The sequence below is a fragment of the Drosophila willistoni genome, assembly GCF_018902025.1.
Source record: "Drosophila willistoni isolate 14030-0811.24 chromosome XL unlocalized genomic scaffold, UCI_dwil_1.1 Seg141, whole genome shotgun sequence".
NCBI classification, from domain to species: domain Eukaryota; kingdom Metazoa; phylum Arthropoda; class Insecta; order Diptera; family Drosophilidae; genus Drosophila; species Drosophila willistoni.
In genome coordinates this window covers 1,256,782-1,274,372 of record NW_025814052.1, presented here as the reverse complement: position 1 = coordinate 1,274,372, position 17,591 = coordinate 1,256,782, and the positions used below count along the sequence as shown (strand labels likewise).

General features: G+C 37.1%; 1 protein-coding gene across 2 annotated transcripts in view; it reads left to right on the top strand.

The window, feature by feature from the left end:
* The first annotated feature begins 7,954 nt into the window (after nucleotides 1–7,954).
* Nucleotides 7,955–17,591, top strand: part of LOC6648825 — a 47,589-nt gene continuing 37,952 nt past the window's right edge. For both annotated transcript variants that reach the window (XM_023179254.2, XM_023179253.2), the window contains exon 1: nucleotides 7,955–8,058. In XM_023179254.2, the coding sequence (XP_023035022.1) occupies nucleotides 8,009–8,058 (50 nt within the window). In that variant the 5' untranslated portion in view covers nucleotides 7,955–8,008. The remainder of the gene's footprint in view (nucleotides 8,059–17,591) is intronic.

Sequence of the window (17,591 nt, the reverse complement as noted above, 5' to 3'; positions counted from 1 at the left end):
TCCATTCAGCCATCCAACCAGTCAGTCGGTCTTAATTTATCTAGGCTCCACTGTGAATGAATGCTTGTGTGAAATTTGGCAACCTTTCTCGGCTATCTCTCTTCTCCAACCTCCGCTCCGTGCACAAGCAAAAATTATGGCAATTTTCATTTGGCATTTTTTCTTTCATATAAAAATTTATAGTGTCATCATGAACCCCTCGCCGCCGCCGTCTTCCCCCGCAACGCTTTTTTACCTCGATTGTAGGAAAAACTTTGTTCAGTTAGAGAGAGAAAGAGCGAGAAAGAGACAGAGAGAGAAAGCACTGTCACTTGACGTTTTAATGGAATTTTTATGTTTTGGCCTCTGGTAAAAATAAACCCCAAAAATAAATCAACAAATAAGTAAGTCAGTCACAGTCAGCAGAGAGAGAAAGAGAGGATTGTCCATGTGGATTTTCCATGTATAAATATATTTGTACGACTTTTGGGTTAGAATTTAAGCCCTTGAATATGAATAAAGGCACGTGCACATAACAACGTAACAGATTCATCATTTCTCAGTCAAGTTAACGTGCCCCAAACCCACCAACCAACCACCCACTCACTCACTCAATATCAAACCTTTTCCCCAAAAAGAAAACAATGTGGAAGTAGAAGCTAAAAGAAGGAGAAAGAGCAGGCAGAGGATCGAAGCAGACATTTATCATCTGGTTCGTTCATTCCCCTGATATTAAACTAACAAACTTAAATAGGAAAGAAAATGACAAGTTTCAAAATACAAGAGATTGTTGCGTGAATAAAATATTAAAGCTATCATCTACTATCAAAGAGTAGACTGGGTTTCTTCTTTTAACCTTAATTTGCCAGAAATAAACGTCGAACAACACAGAGCAGAGCACTAGGAAAAGCAGAGAACGCTGCATTTCGTATGACTCTGCTCAAAAAACTATGAGCACTACGAGAGACAGTTGCTGGTGGTTTACTTCACTTTGCTTTCAACTTTTTTTGCTTAATTATTTCTTATGAAAAATTTACTTTCTTTCACAACATTTAAAAAGGATGAAATATGTCTTTTCAGAATGAAACATAGTTCTCTATTCCTTAATGAACATATTGCGATGTTATTCGTCGTTTTCTGCCTACAAGTTTTGTTTTACGAAGGACTTTTGTAAGGATACTCGAAAATGCACATTAAGTTTTCCGACTTTTTCCGAGCTTAAATCCGCTTTATAAAACTCTGAACAATAAGGAAGTAATTTGTCGAAAGAGTATTGAAAGATACAATATATCAATGTTATTTTTAGGTTATTTAGAGAAGGGATTTCCCGCCACTTTTTCTATTTGTTGCCAAAAACTATCTGAATCAGAAGAAAAATATACATACATCTAATTCGATGCAAAATTCAATTCACTTTCTTTCTTAGTAAATTACTGACAAAAATGTTTTCTTTGAGTTACTTAGGAGCAGAGCAAATCAGAACTAAAGTCCGAAGTACTTTAGTCAAAAATTATTTTGTATATCCTCTTTCTTTTGAAGGGATTACGAAACTTAAGCAGTTTAAGAGGTAAACTGTTTATGGGTTTGGAAATTACCCAAATTTCCATCCCCGAGGATCCGTCAAATATAAATAATACACTAATAGTTCTAATATATTTCTTATAGATTAGTAGAAAAAGCTTTTATATTGGTGAATTTTAAAGAAAAGAAAATTCTAATTACTTTTAATTAAGCTGAATCAAAGGGAAACGATTTAAAAATGAATAATATAGATCGAAATTAGAACAGGCATGAATACTTTTGTAATTTATTTAAGTTTTTAATCAAAATTCGTAATTTTACATTTTCATATTCTGCAAATGTAATGGTTTTTTTTTTTAAATAATTGTTTCAAATACTGTTTGAGACGAAAGAAGGTGTATAAACCATAATTAATGTATAATTGATGTAACTGTTTATGATGTACATATACAGGAGGACCACATCAAAGTCTATTTTTACTCTTTGATTACTTTCTTCCCTTTAAATTATTCAAATGTATGTAGCAGAGAGAGAGAGAGAGAGAGAGGGATACATTGTCATAAATGTAATGACAGAATGAAAACTGAAAATGATAAAAATGTGTGTGATGTACATAACGATGTAACTATCATCATATGTATGTAAATCTATACATTTGTTATGGAGAGAGGATGCTCTTTGCTTTAAGTTGTTGTTGTTGTTCCATATTCGGTTGCTTGGTAACATGTGTGTGTGTGTGTAGTTGTACCTCCCGCCCCCACCCACCCCGCTACCAAACCAACCCACCACGCATACGTGTTTACACACACACACACACACTCGCACACATGTGTTAAGCACATGCACTTTTAGAGAGTTTAGGCGAAAAAAGGAACGATAAAAAAAATGTTGCAAAAGCACGCAGCAAAACAAAAAGAATAAAACGAAGAGAAAAACCTACGACACATTTTGAGGCGCTGTGAAAGAAAACGAAAAACACGTTTTCCATGCCCCCAAACACACAACGCAACGCACACACACACACACGCACGCACGCATATAAAAACATGCACACAAGAGTAATAACTGATAAAACACACGCAACTACAACAACAAGAACAGCCAATCTAAAAAAAAACACACTAAATTAAAGCTCTCTAGGCAAACGGAAAAATCAATACTTAACTTCGACAATTTGTGATGTTGACGTCGGCGGCGGCGCTGCTCCTCTTCTGCTGACGACAGCGGCTGGCCAGCGCAGCGCAGCCCGCCCGCTTATCTCAAATAAATAGCTTTCGGCCTACTCGTGATTTTTTTTTTCTTTTATTTTTGTTTCGCCCAATTTTTTTTTCTTTTTGTTTCATTTCGTTTTCGTCTCTTATATATACATACATATACATATACAATATCCCATCCAACCCTCTGTCCCAACGCCCCCACAAAATAATACACGCACTCATAGAGCTTGAAAAGCATGCGCTGCTATTTAGACGTATGTGAGTGCATGTGTGTGTGTGCTCCACAATTATTAATATTATTATTATACACCTCTCTCTCTCTCTGTCTCACTTATTCACTCTCTGTGTATAGCTGAGCCCCAGCTGCTGCTACTTCAACTCGCTCGCACTCGCGCTCTTTCTTCGGCCTCTCTCTATCTCTCTCTCTCTTTGTCTGTATTGCTGCTGCCTGGCATTCTTCTGGCTTTTTACGTGTTTCACCTTGCGTTCGTTCGCTTCGTTGCCGCCAGCCACCGTTTCGTTTTTGTTTCAATCGACTAGACTTGATTAATACCGTTTTAGAGAAAATATCAAAAATTAAATGTGATAAATGGTGGTGGGTGAAGGGGCTAGTATTAAGACTAGTGCAGAAATTTTCAAGGTGTTTTTTAAAATATTTTTTTTTTAAGATTAATATTAATATGGATAAATAAAATAAAACTAAATATTGAATAGTACACTTGACGAGGATCAAGAAGTAAATTCTAGGGTATTTCTTATAACAGCAGCCAACAACACAAAAAGCTGCGCGGTAAAATCGTCTCTCTCTTTCTCACCCCCTCTCTCACTCTATCTCTCTGACTCTCCTTCATTCTATCATTCATTTTTTATTGCACACCAACACAGACACAAACAAGCACACACAGAGAGAGAGAAAAACATTCAACTCTCTGGGGAATTTTTGTGTGCACGTCACTGTCGGTTGGGTCGAATGAACGACCGAGCGACTGTCTGTCTGTCGGTCGGACGGTCGGTCGGTCGGTCGATTTGTTGTTTTGACGAAGTGACGCGACTCGTTATGACGTTGCGAGTTTTGTGTCTGCCTTCTTTGTATGTGTGTGTACATATGGAGATGTGTGTGTGTGTGTGTGTTGCCAACGGCGCTGCCTTGCACTTGCTGTTGCGTCACCCGCCGCTCCGCGAACACACATAAAACCGAACACGAAACTTTGCTTGCGTTTGCTTCATCGCTGCCCCCCCACCACCAACCCTCCAAATCATTCCATTCCCTGTCCTTACTCCTCTCTCTCTCTCTTACCATCGACTCTATTCTTCGCCCTGGCCCGGCTTGACTGTTGTTCTCTGTTTTTGCTCAACATTCCCCCTCCGTCTGTAACCCCTTGCCCCATGCATTTACCCGTGTCGGTCGGTCTGTTAGTCGGTCGTTGTCTCTCTCTCTCTCTCTTGCTCCCGCATATGCGCAGCAGCTCTCTCGCTCATTTCTTCTTTTTGCTTCGAGTTGGTTGGGTTTTTTTTTATGCTATTATTATTATAACGCTGCCGCTGCTGCTGACTTTGCTTGTTTCTTTTTTTTTTATTTTTCTCTTATTTTTTTTTCAACGACGTCTGCGTGTGTTGTTATTTTTATTAATTTGTTTGCTCTGCTCTGGCTGCTGAAAATTGTCAACGTCGCATTGGGTTGTTTGGGTAGAGCTGCTTTAATCTTACGCGTGCTTAAGTTTCGCTCTCTCTCACTCACTCTCTTCTTCTGTCTCCTCGCCTCCGCTGCTACTTCGTTGCCATCGCTGTACATACACATATATCATTTATTCGCTCCATCTCTCTCACATTTCGTTGTAGTGTTGTTGTTGTTGTGTTGCCTGCGCTGCTTCTTTGCTTTGTGTGTGAACTGTGTGAAGTTTGGCAACGTGTCTTCTCGGCTGCTCTCTGCCTGCTGACGTCGTTTCCTTTTTTTGCTCTTGTATTTGACAGTGTATGTGTGTGTGTGTGGAATTTCGTGCTTAATTTTTTCTGCTGTTGTTGCTTTTTCTTTCTTTTCCCCCCTTCCCTCTTTCTTGTACTCTTTATATTTTCTCTGCTGCTTTTGCCTTTAATTCAATTCAATTTTTGTTTAATTTTCGTAGTGTGAATTTAATTTACTATTAGATATTGTGTTGTTGTGTATGTAACAGTTGTGTGTGTGTGTGTGTTTTTCTTTTTATTTATTTGTGGCTCTGCAGTTTAATTGCTTTCATTAAAAACAACGAACAAAAAAAAAAAAATAGTATATTGTGAAGGGGTTGGTGAGCTGGGGGGGGGAGCTAAAAAGAGATGAAAACACATGTGGCGGCCGCGACTGACCAACCGACCGACCGATTGCAACGTTGCCAATTTTCATATAAAGCAGCGTCGTCGACTGCTTCCAAATGTGTGTTTCTGTTTCTGATTTTTGTTGGTTAATACATTATAAAAGGGAAATATGATAAATGAGTGGGTGAATATTATTATTATTGATGATGATGATGATACATACATGTGTAGATATAGATGTATGTACATATATGTATTTGCATACATGTAAACAAACATACATGCATGTGGGTCTTCTGATTGTGTGTGTGTGTGTAGGCCTAACATAGAATTTAATAGATTGATTTTAGATTGCTTGCCACTTTAATAATGCCCGTAATCTAATTTAAAACCGAAAGGGTCAGCCCCAAAATAAACTATTGGCTTACACACACACATGCATGCATACTCAGTTTGTCCAATTAGGAGAAATCATATCGTTCGGTCCATCTAATTAGAAATGAAATATGAACTTAAAACGCAGTAAAATTACTTTATCCAGATATTAGATTTTTTTTTTGTTTCGTAAACAAAACTGACTTTTATTTTTATAGAATATTATATGTACATACATACATATCTGGTATATCGGGTTTCGGGTTTCGTAACTGAACTCTCGAATCTGAGATTCTTTCCATTATGATTATCTGATTAGCTGAAATTTTCCATTTGTATTTTTCTATTTACCTATATATGTATGTATCTCGAATGCAGACGTATCGAATTACTATATTATATAAATCTCATACTCTCATCAATAATTATCATCAATTACTTCTTTATTTTTCAAGCAAACGTCTTTAAATTAAAGACTTATGTATTTGTTTAGCATAGGTTTTAATAATAGTGAGTTTTATAAATAACTTTGATTGTGCTGTATTAGATTGTATAACTCTAATACATATAGGATAAGATCAATAACTTTCTTATCTTTGAAAAACGATTATCCTAGTCATTTGAGAACAGATTAATCAATTATAGAGCCGATTTTTACGCAATTTAGAACCTTTCTTCGGGAAATTTCTCCTATATCATTCTATGGGGATCCTATATCTATTCTATATACATATGTACCTAATATTTTTCGTCTTAGGTTAGTGGATGTGTGTGTGAGTTGTTTAGAAGGGTATACAAATTTCAGCGTGACCAAAGTTAGCCCGCTCATTCCTTGAGAGATACAACTTGGACCAAATACTTTTTAAACTCACTGTATGCATATATAAAGCACTCGATTTCACATACTTGAGACTTTTGTATTAGTGTGTGTGTGTGTGTTTTTATTTTTGTTATCTTCTAAGAATAAAAAATTGAAAGGTTTATTGGCATTATCATTGATTACTAATCAATAAATGTTTTTTCTTTCTTGCAGGTGGCGATAACAAACAGTAACAACTGAAACTGGTTCTTTTTTTTTTTTTTGTAACAATTTTGTTGTTTTTTTTTTTGTTGTTAAATTATATATATATATATGTATATATAATTTTATTTATTTTTTTTGTTGTTCAAAATGTCATTTGTGTGCTAATGATGTGACGACGAAGAAGAGGAGAAGCGATAAAGCGGCTTAGCGTGGAACATCAGAGCGCAGAGCAAGAGAAGGCAAAGGAGAAGGAGGTGGCGAGAAGTGGCAGAGAGGACAAGAGGCAAAAGTGGAAAAACGAATCGAAAATTATAAAAAAAAACGAAAAGCAAATCAAAAAAAAAAAAAAGTGTGCAAAGTTGTTAATTAATGGAAAATTTATAAATTAATAATAAAAAGAAATAATCCACATGCATGCAGCAAGCACACACATACACAAAACATATATATATATATATACACACACACACATGCATACACGGTCGTTGAAACTAACGCGAGTGAAAGAGAAGTGAATAATTTTTTCATGTGCTTGTTTTAGTTTGTTGAGTAAAGTGAGATTAATTAAAAAAAAAAACCAATTCCATTATATTCCACAGAAAAGCAGAAAAATAAAAAATAATCATAGTTATATATAGTTAAAGAAAATTGCAAAATGTGTGTAAATAAATAAATAGAAAAAATCAAGAAAATGCAGCAGCGCATTGTTGTTGCAACCGAGCAAAAGCAACAACTAAAAGAAAAAAAGTAAAGTCAAATAAAATTAGAATATAAAATAAAAATTAAAGAAGAAAAAACCTAAATAACAAAAAAAAGAAAGAAAAAGTTGAAGAAAAAACAAAAATTCAACCGAGAGAGAAGAAAATTACCGTAAGCGTTTGTTGGTGAAGGAGAGAAGACGAAGACCAGGACGTGGAGGAGGAGAAGTGAAGGGGAGTGTGTGCGTGTGGTGTGTGGCAGAGAAAGAGCAGGGGAGAAGAGAATATGTCGCAGTGCAAATTAGTTGTTAAGTGTGAGCAGCCCAGTGATAACAGCAACACGACGACAACAATAACAACAACAACAGCAGCAACAACAAACAGCAACAATTCTTCTTCTTCTTCATCATCATCGTCTGCTTCTTCTAGTTCTTATATCCATTCTGAGCACAACAACAAGTGTTTAAGCCAAAAGAGTTCGGCATGAAATGGAAGCAGCTATACGCTCCTCTTCAGTGCAGGTCGGTGGTGCTCCGCCTCCCACAACAAACGCCACAAACGGTGGACAACAACAACAACAACAACAGCAGCAACAACAACAACAGCAGCAGCAGCAACATCAGCAACAGCTACAACAACAACATCATCATCATCATCAACAACAACAGCAGCAGCAACATCATCCGCAACATCATCCACAGCAACATCAGCGTGTTGCTGTCAGCAATCAGCAGCAGCAACAACAACAACATCAACAACAACAGCAACTTGATAATGGACCAACGTCCCTTCATTTACATCAAGCAGCAGCAGCAACAGCATCAAATCAGCAACAACAGCAAAAGCAACAACAACAGCAACATCAAAAACAACAACAACAACAACAACAGCAGCAGGCTGCAAATATGTCTGCGTATCAACAACGCCTGCCAGCTGGTGTATCACCGATTCATAGGTAAGTTTCTACATATAAACAAATTTTTATCTACATAGAGGAGGGGTAAATATAGGCTGACCAGACGCCCTGCCCTGCCCCCCCTTGCCGCACCTCTTGTTTGGATTCCTCCTTGACGCACCTCTTGTTTGGATTCCTCCTTGACTCCTATATAAATTTCCGCAGCAAGCTCATTTCCTGTTTGCATTCAACGACCATTGACAATGTCGTCGTCGCCGTTTGCTGAGAGATAAGGTCTCTCTTTCTCTTCCCCACACACGACACTCCTCTTTCTGATAATCTCTTGTTTATGTTCCTTGCCCCTCTTTTCGACTCTCTCGACTAAATTCCAGTCCAGCAGCGAGATAAGTTGTGCATTAGTATATATGTATGTATATGGCTAATCTGCCAGACATTTTCCAACAAAACAAAAACGAAACTAGGTAATAAAAACCAAAAGAATTGAAAATATTCCCCATCATCCCCCACCCTCCACATTATCCTCTCACTCACTCTCATCACCCACTACCTACTACCCACCGTCTACTTTCGATCACTTTTTGTTTGACTTTGTGTGAATGATTAGATGAATTCGAATGGGAATTTTTCTATTTATAACATTCCCGATTTCCACATTATTTTGCTATGGGGGCGTACTATTTATTAGTGGTGGGACGGCGGGCGGATCTATAGCTATAAAAACGTTCATTTGAGTTGGGAAAAATTGCCAAAAGACTGCAAATAATCCCGTGAAATAACGTTCTTTCTGGTCTTTGTAAGCCACAAAACGAAATCACAATATATGTAGATACTACTTATTGATCATTAATTTAAATGCAGATCTCAGGACAGTCTGAAATTGTTTACTTTGAAGAGCATTTTTATAAGTCATTTCTTGGCATGCAAGAAATTATATAGAAATGACGAATAATACCCATTACTACTTCTTAGAGACTCAGTAGTCAGTCAATGAGTCAGTTCCACTTGTTGCCAAAAGTTCCAAATTTATATCGTATAAAATAGGGTAAGGAACTTGCGACTGTTGTTGCCCCCTCTTAGACCCCCCAACACCCCCCACCTAACTTGGAAGGTTTTACTACAAAGTGTGACTCAGATTTTTCTTTAAGGTATTGAGTCATGTTTATTGTAGACAATCAAATATTAGTATTTCTGTCGAAAGGGAATGAATTGAAACAGATTGACAACAAAATTGAATAGACAAGTAATTGAAATAGATAAATTACACCACGCCAAAATATAATCATAGTGTATAGATAGTTTTAGCCAGTTATTAAGTGTAACCAAAAAATGGGGGAAAATGTCGAGTAGGACGATATCTACTTGGATTATTCCATGGCGCGTCCGCCCTTGAAAACAACAAGAGTCAATTGCGGAAATGTTATGAATTTTAATACCATGCACATATATAGCTTAAAACGGTATATTAAAATAGACAAATTGTATCTCTAAGAGGCAGAAGGAAGCTTTTTCAATCCCAGCAATGAGCTATATATATATGAGCTAATCTAAAGAAGCTAGAGCCACTAAATTTGCTACATAGACTCATGTAATTAAGTTTGTTGTTTCAAATTTAATAAAACTTATCCCATCCATTTGATTGAAATTGACGGTTGACGGCGCCAAATTGCACTTTTTCATATGAGAAATATGAGAGTGAGCAAGATGGAAGATGGGTTTATGTATTTTTCACTTGCATGGAATATCAAAGTCGATGCGACGCCGCAACATATACACTTAATTATTTTGATGTGATGTGTTTCATAATCAACATAATGATTATTAATATATTTTTTGTAGCTAAGAGTTGTGTGTTATTATTATTATTGTTGTTGTTATTGTATTTAGTCAGTAAGCAGAAATAAGGAGAAGAAATAGATGGTAAAACTAACCCGGAAAACGTAACAAGAGGCAAACCAACCAACCGACGAATCGACCAACAGACCGCAATGATCATTGATGAGTAGATGATAATGATGATGACGATGAGATTTTTATTGTTGGCAGATTTTGCGGTTAAACAGACACACACACACAAACATAAATGAACACAAAATGTTCAAAGTGAAGAACGCAGTCGGTTGTCAAAAGGTAGAAAACGACACAATGGCAATGGCAAAAATAGAAGAGAAAATGAAACGAACCAAGTTGGGGAAGGAAAGGAAAGGAAAAAGTAGGAGGAGGAGGAGGATCGGATCAATGAAGTAACCAAACAACAAGAAACTATATTGCATATCCTTCCTTATACATAGTGCATCACTAAAAAAAGAAAACGTCCTTATTTAGGGACATATTCGTTTGGTCTTTAGTAGAAATAGTTATACGTAATTTGACACTATTGACGAACCTGCCACAATAACAACAACAACAACAACGACAACAATGATGATGATGACAATGACAACAAAAGCAAAGGATAACAACAATAACAATCACAACAAGAGTATCGCCTCTTGAATGACAGCAATTAGTGAAGCTAAGAAATGGCTTTACATAGTACACATAGTAGGACAAGAAAAGGGGTGGGCCACCCGGGGAAAGGAGGAGGAAAGTCTAAATTATGAGAATAGAGCAAAATGTAATAAAGAAGAAGAAGAAGAAGAGGAGGAGGCAACCAATGACTGGGACTGGTCGTTGCGTGCTGCACTCTATCATGGCAGGGGTAAAAGGTCATCATTTTGCGAAACAGAAAGAGACCGCCTGTCGACGTCGTCGTCGTCATCATTATCGCACCAAATGTCAAATTGATGATAATTCTAAAATGATGACGAGACAGCAGTCCCATCCCCATCCCACATTTTCTTCTGGAAACTTGTCTTCTTCATCTAAAAGGGCATAAACCCGATCAATAATCAGAGTTGTCGCTCAATTTTTAGGTACTTATAAGTTTTATTACATCAAATTTGATGATTGTATTATTAACTACGATAATTATTGACGTAAATGTTGGTGATTATTGATTAATAAATGATTAAAAATAAACCAAGTAGAAGAGGAGGGCCAAGTTAGTCCAGATTTCCAATCAAATTGCAGGCATAAAGTGACCAGGGACCCCCTAGTGGGTCCTAAGGGAAATTATGCATAAATAACCAAAGTCGTTGGGGCTATCATGACTAAGGACTGGAGGATATATGAATGGGTATATCTAATAATTATTTGTGACCATTTGTGGTTTTCTCTCTCTCTGTGTGTGTGTGTGTGTGTGTGTGTGTGTGTGTTTTTGAATCGAAAATTGATTGAAAAGCAATTCTTAACCTTCTCTTTCCCCCCCTCCCCCATATTCAACGAACACACACATCGAATACTTTCTTTCTCCTTCTCCCGTCCTCCTTTCTTCTTTAGTTTGACTTGGGTTATTGTTTTAATGGACATTTAATGGTCGGTCGACAGCAGCAGCAGCTGGTGGAATGATTATTGCCTACTATGAGAATGAAAACAGTTGGCTACTTGGTTGGTTGGTTGGTGGCAGTGGCAATTAAACTTCATTAGAATGTCACAGGAGTCCACCGAGAGAAAGAGCTAGCAGCTAGCCCATGGTGTTTTCTATACATTTGTATGTGTATCTACTTGATTATTATAAAGGCCAGAAATATATTTGTATACTTTTTGTTTGTATCTCTACTAAATTTCAACTTTTGTGTTGAAAGCGTTTCCTGTTTTTAACAAATATTTGTCTAGAATAAACAAAAAGTTGAAAAAAAAAAACCATCATCATCATGTAGATTCTAGAAATTGCCAGGAACGAAAAATTTACCTGGCAAACAGACATAAACACAAAGGTAGAGATAGAGATTCTTCTTGGGCAGACAAATTGAAAATCTTACTCAAAAAAGGGACGTAAAGAGAATCCTGTAAAGTAATTCCAAATGCAGGACTACTTATTTATGAAAAATGAATGCGCCTCGACTGGGGTGTGGGGGGCCGGGGCCTAAAGAACGACTTAATTGGGTCCTGAAGAGAAAGAAAGAAACTTTTGTCAACTCTTTATTTTATAAGAAAACGTAAAACTAATTCATTTTCAAAGGATTTTTGGAACAAGACAATGAAATTAAAGTATTTTTAAACTCTAAAATTCAGGAATTCAGGCAGGTTCTGGCCACATTGGCTGGAGTGGATTTACCATGAATTTCGTCCAGGAATACATACTTTCGAAATAACTCATCCTTTTTTCCCCCACCCATTAGCTCTGAGTTGAAATAATTTATAAGAAAGACCAAAGATCCATTTGAGTGAAGAAGCGCTTTATAATAGTTTATCAAGAGAATGGAAGGGAACGGAAGGGAAGAGGAGGGGATGGGAGATTAAATAATTTTAAACAAACGATTAGATTTATTTGTTTTATATGTAGTTGTTGTTGTTGTCGCCGTCGTTGACTATCAACAACAATTGCGCATACTTAAATAAACTAACAATAGATAAAAAGAAAATAAGCATAGACATAATAACTGTGGTTTCTCTCTCTCTCACTTGCTCTCTCTCTCTCTCTCTTTCGCTCTCTATGGGTGTGTGTGTGCTCGTTGTGCCGGTCGATAAACAAAAATGAAAAAAAAAGAAAAAAATTAGCGGCAAAAGTCAACGCTGACTGCGCAGTTGCCAGCTGATAGCGCAAAGGCAAAAAACCAATGCGATGCTATGTGACGCGACGTCGCTGCCGCTGCCGCTGTCGTCGTCGTCGTCGTCATCATCATCGTCAACGTAGTCAGTCGCTTCGCATTTGACTCATTAAATATTTTGCAACCTTGACCGTTCGAAAGCGATTAAAAATGTGTTGGTATGTGTGAGTGCATATGTATGTATGTATGTATGTTGTGTCGTGTCTCTCTATCTCACAGTGTGCTTTGTGTGTGTGTATGTGTGTGTCGTGTATGTAAATGCACTTGCACTTGCTGCAAAATGATAATAATTAAATAATTGTTAATACAGCAATAAGTTAAAGCGACAACAACAACAACAACGGAGAAAGAGAAATGCATGTGTCAGCTGCCTATCAAATATCGATAACGATATACAGACATGCATACATACATAAGTAAAAATGCATATGCAAATGTTATATTCAGTAGCGTATCGCTAGGTTGAGTTAAAAAGGGGGCGCCAAAGAACAATATTTATATTTGTATATTGTATACATATGTATTTATATTAATCACAACAATTGTTTAAAAAAGAGACGACAATCGGATTATACCGATGTTTCTCTCTCACTCTATCATTAGGACAGGCAAAAGTCATATTAAGTTATTCCTTATGCGATTCAGAAAATGTCTAGTTCCTTCTCCCTTGTAAGCCCTAAAACAACCCCAACGGGGGTTATGAAAAATGAAGGGGCTTATATACCTCCTCCAAGTTACATACAGATTTCGATTTAGATTTCCGATTCCCAAACGATTCGGAAGGATACGGAAACGTCCAAAAGATGTAAATGTACATGCATACATACATATGTACATATCTGAACTGTGACTATGAACATATACCTACATACTTATGTATCTTCTATTGAATCTAAATGCAACACAAATTTCCCCCACACACAGGAATCCATCTTAATACAAATTGTCTGATTGAAAAGTCAGTTAATGTTAATTTTTCAAGAATTTTTCTATGTTCTTAATCGATCAACCTGAGAATCATCATCTCCTCCTAGTTACGTCTCCCGCAATGCTCAATGCTCGACCTACCTCAATTGTAAATCGCATTGAGCATGTGCACTTCTTCGCTAAAAAGGGGGGGAGGGAAATAGGCAAGGAGGTGAGGTAGGAGGTGGGGAAACTGGCCCCCGGGGGGAGCAATGGCACACGAGTAGGCTACTGCTACTCTGGCTGCTGTTGACATCAAAGAAAATCAAAAGAAAACATACATAATACGTAATGAAATATAATTAAAGAAAAACAAAAATAGCAAAACACAAAGTAAAAAAAAAAAAACAAGAAAACAAAAAAGGAAAAAATAAATAAATAAAATGAAATGAAAAAGAAAAGCCGCAACTGGCCCCAAGTATAATTAATGACAACGACAAACGACAAACGACGGCGACGGCGACGACGACGGCGACAGCAGCCTCTATTTTTATAAAAGCAACAATGCAAAAAGTACAGCGGCCTCAGAGAGTGTGAGTAGAGATAAATAGACGTTAGATAGATAGATAGATAGAGAGCGTAAGAGAGAGACAGAGAGAGCGAGAGAGAGAGAAACTAAAGAGACATAGATGAAAACCGGCGGCGGCAGCGAAGGTGGAGGGAGAAGAAGAAGGAGGAGGAGGCTCATTATGAAATCACCTTCAACTGCAAGTTTGCACTGAACAACGACCGGACGACGACGACGGCGACGGCGACGACGCCAAAGCCAAAGCTGATGTTGACTGCGACGCTGACACCAATGACAACGTCAAGAAACGACAATGCGCTTTTTTGGGGTAGGCAGCACAGTGAAGGAAAACGATGAAGGGTTGGCGGGGGGTGGCGTGGGTGTAGGGGTTTGGGGAGCGATGTTCGTACGGTCAAGGAACCACCAAAGGAGGAGGAGGAGATGTTAGGAGTTGGCAGTTCAATTAGCAGAGAATGATTGACTGAATAAGTGAATGAGCTGGCCGCCAGTCAGCCAGTCAGTCAGTCACTCAGTAATCAAATGATAGATGGATAAATGCAAATACACAATAACAGTTAAAACACACGCTCATAGCCGTCTCTGAGTCATGGACAATTCTACCATAACTTTTGAATACCATTGCCATATCTACATACATACATACATATGTCTTGGTAAATGAATAGTTTATGCATATGCTTGTATGTATGTGTAGGTAGATGGAACACGTACACGTACATATATATGTATGTACATATGTATGTGTCATTCACAAGCAAGAAACAATATTAATAACAATTTAAAACCTTTTTAGTTAATATATGCCACACATTCTCATTCACTTTGATTTAATTGCAATAATAGTTTCCAGTGAACTCGTCATGTTCCCTTCTCCTCCTCCTGCTCTGCTCTTCTTATAGGAATGAGTCATTGGGGTGAAGGGGTCTTTCCGTGTGAAACTTAACTTTAGTTAGGGTCTAAAGTATTTAAACCTGGGCTGAAATTAAGAGATTTACAAACATATGTATGTTCATTTACATGAACCAAATAAGGGCGAGACTTTTTAGATTGCTTGCACTTTAAAAATTATGAAATACTCATCCATTATCTTAGAGTCCAAGAGTTAACTAACTAAACAGTCATCAGAGTCTATATAGTTTAGAGCGTTTTTTTTATACCCTTGCAAAAAGGGTATATTAATTTTGGTCAGAAGTGTGCAACGCATAGAAGGAAGCATCTCCGACCATATAAAGTATATATATTCTTGATCAGCACGACGAGACGAGTTCAAATAGCCATGTCCGTCCGTCCGTCCGTCCGTCCGTCCGTCTGGATCAACGCAAACTCCTCCTAGACCGTAAGAGCTACAGAGCTGAAATTTTGCATGTAGGCTTGTATATACTGCAGGCGTTGTATATCTCGGATTCAGCCGGATCGGATCACTATATCATATAGCTCCCATACAAACGCCAAAGTCACGAACAGTGACTTTTCTTAATAACTTCGTTAGTTTTTGAGCTATTGTCGTGAAATTTAATATTGGTGAGTTAATTACACATATAAACGACTTTGCCAAATTTGATCAGATCGGGTGACTATATCATATAGCTCCCATAGGAACGATCTTTCGAAAACAGTGACTTTTGTCAATTACTTCGTTACTTTTGAAGCAATTGTCATAAAAATTTATATTTCTCAGTTTAGCATAACTATTAATGACTGTGCCAAATTTGATTAAGATCGGGCGACTATATCATATAGCTCCCATAGGAACAATCGGTGGTGAACAGTGACTTTGATCAATATGTTCGTTATTTCCTAAGCCGTTCTTTCGCAAATATTATACCTTTTACACAAAAAACTTGCAAGGGTATACAAACTTTGACGCGGTCAAAGTTAGCCCCGGCCCTCTGGTTTTTTTCTTAGACAGTTTCAGATTTTTGAAAAAGAAGATGAAGGAAATTTTTGATAATTTGTCTCTTGAACTACTTAAATGTTGATATATAAAGTGGTTTCTAAACCTGTCAATACTTAACATATTGCCTTTAATCGATAACTAATCAATGCATTTATAAGGCAAATGTAAATAAAATAACTTGCACTATGTATAAAAAACTTAAAGTAATGGAAAATCTTTATAAATTTTGATTAAATAATGCATAAGAACATATATACTTTAATCATATAAGTCCATTAAAGTCAGTCTTCCTAGCTAGAAGATCATTTGTTAGATTATTGCTAGCAACAGATGGCGAGACATCATCATTTCATAATTATCAAATATATACATATGTATACATTATATTTGTACATGTATTTATTTAATTTTTGTTGTGTTTAGTTTGAAACTCTTGAATTGAATTTCTTTATATTAAAGATTCTCATGGGAATGTATAGTCAGTAGAATTACTTGAAAGTGGTTGTTAACGGATTACTATAGCAAATAGGACATTAGTGAATGGCTGCCAAGAGTATATAGACTGCGTTGTATTTGTGTGTGTGTGTGTGTGTGAACCCGGCAAAATTCTCATTTTGTTTTGACCTTTGTGCCAAAACACTTATAAATCATCGATAAGAAACGACAAAGTGTAAACGACGACAATGACTTGACTAAAATTTTGCTTAGGGGAAAAAAAAAACAGTGTTTGATAAGTGAACAACTCTTTGCCTTGCCCCACCCCCACCCCGTACCTCGATTTTTCTCATTCGTCCATGAGCAAGCAGCGTGTGTTATCAATGAATGTCTGTTGTATAAATATATATGTATATATGTATGTATGTATGCACATAATATGCCTCACCTACCCCTCATAATTGTTTAATCGATTAAAAGAGCCAGCCTATCGATTTGATAAATAATGAGTCTGAACAGTGTCACGTTCCTACAACACACACACACACACACAGTGGGTGGCACACACAAGTACACTTTCCCACACTAGCTGATAACAATTTTTTTATAATTATTTATTTTTATTTTTTTATTCTTTTGATGATTAGATTGGCAGTGCAACGATAGGGACATTGGTGTAGAGGCCACATGAAAAAATACATATATTCTTATATATATATACGTATATTGACTTTGATTAGATATATGTAAATACAAACATTTGCGTCTTTCCCTGTTGTTGTTGTTGTTGTGCCCCTTTTGGCAAAACAAAAAATGAAAGAGCGATTGCAGCTGCCCTTTTTTTTAGGTAGGGGGAGAGCTTGGGAAAACTCAAAGGGAAGGGAGGAGTGGGGGGGAAGGGGAGTAGGCCCGCCCACCTTCTATTCGTGTTCCATCTGCCAATTGTTTATGAAACTTTCATGGCAGTTAATTTCAAAACGAAATGCTGTCATAAATCGTACGGAAATAGCAACAAAAAATAGAAAGACAGATTCGCCACAACCACCGCCCCCCCCTTGCCTGTGCTTCTCGCCCTTCGACCAAAGCCTCTTGAAAG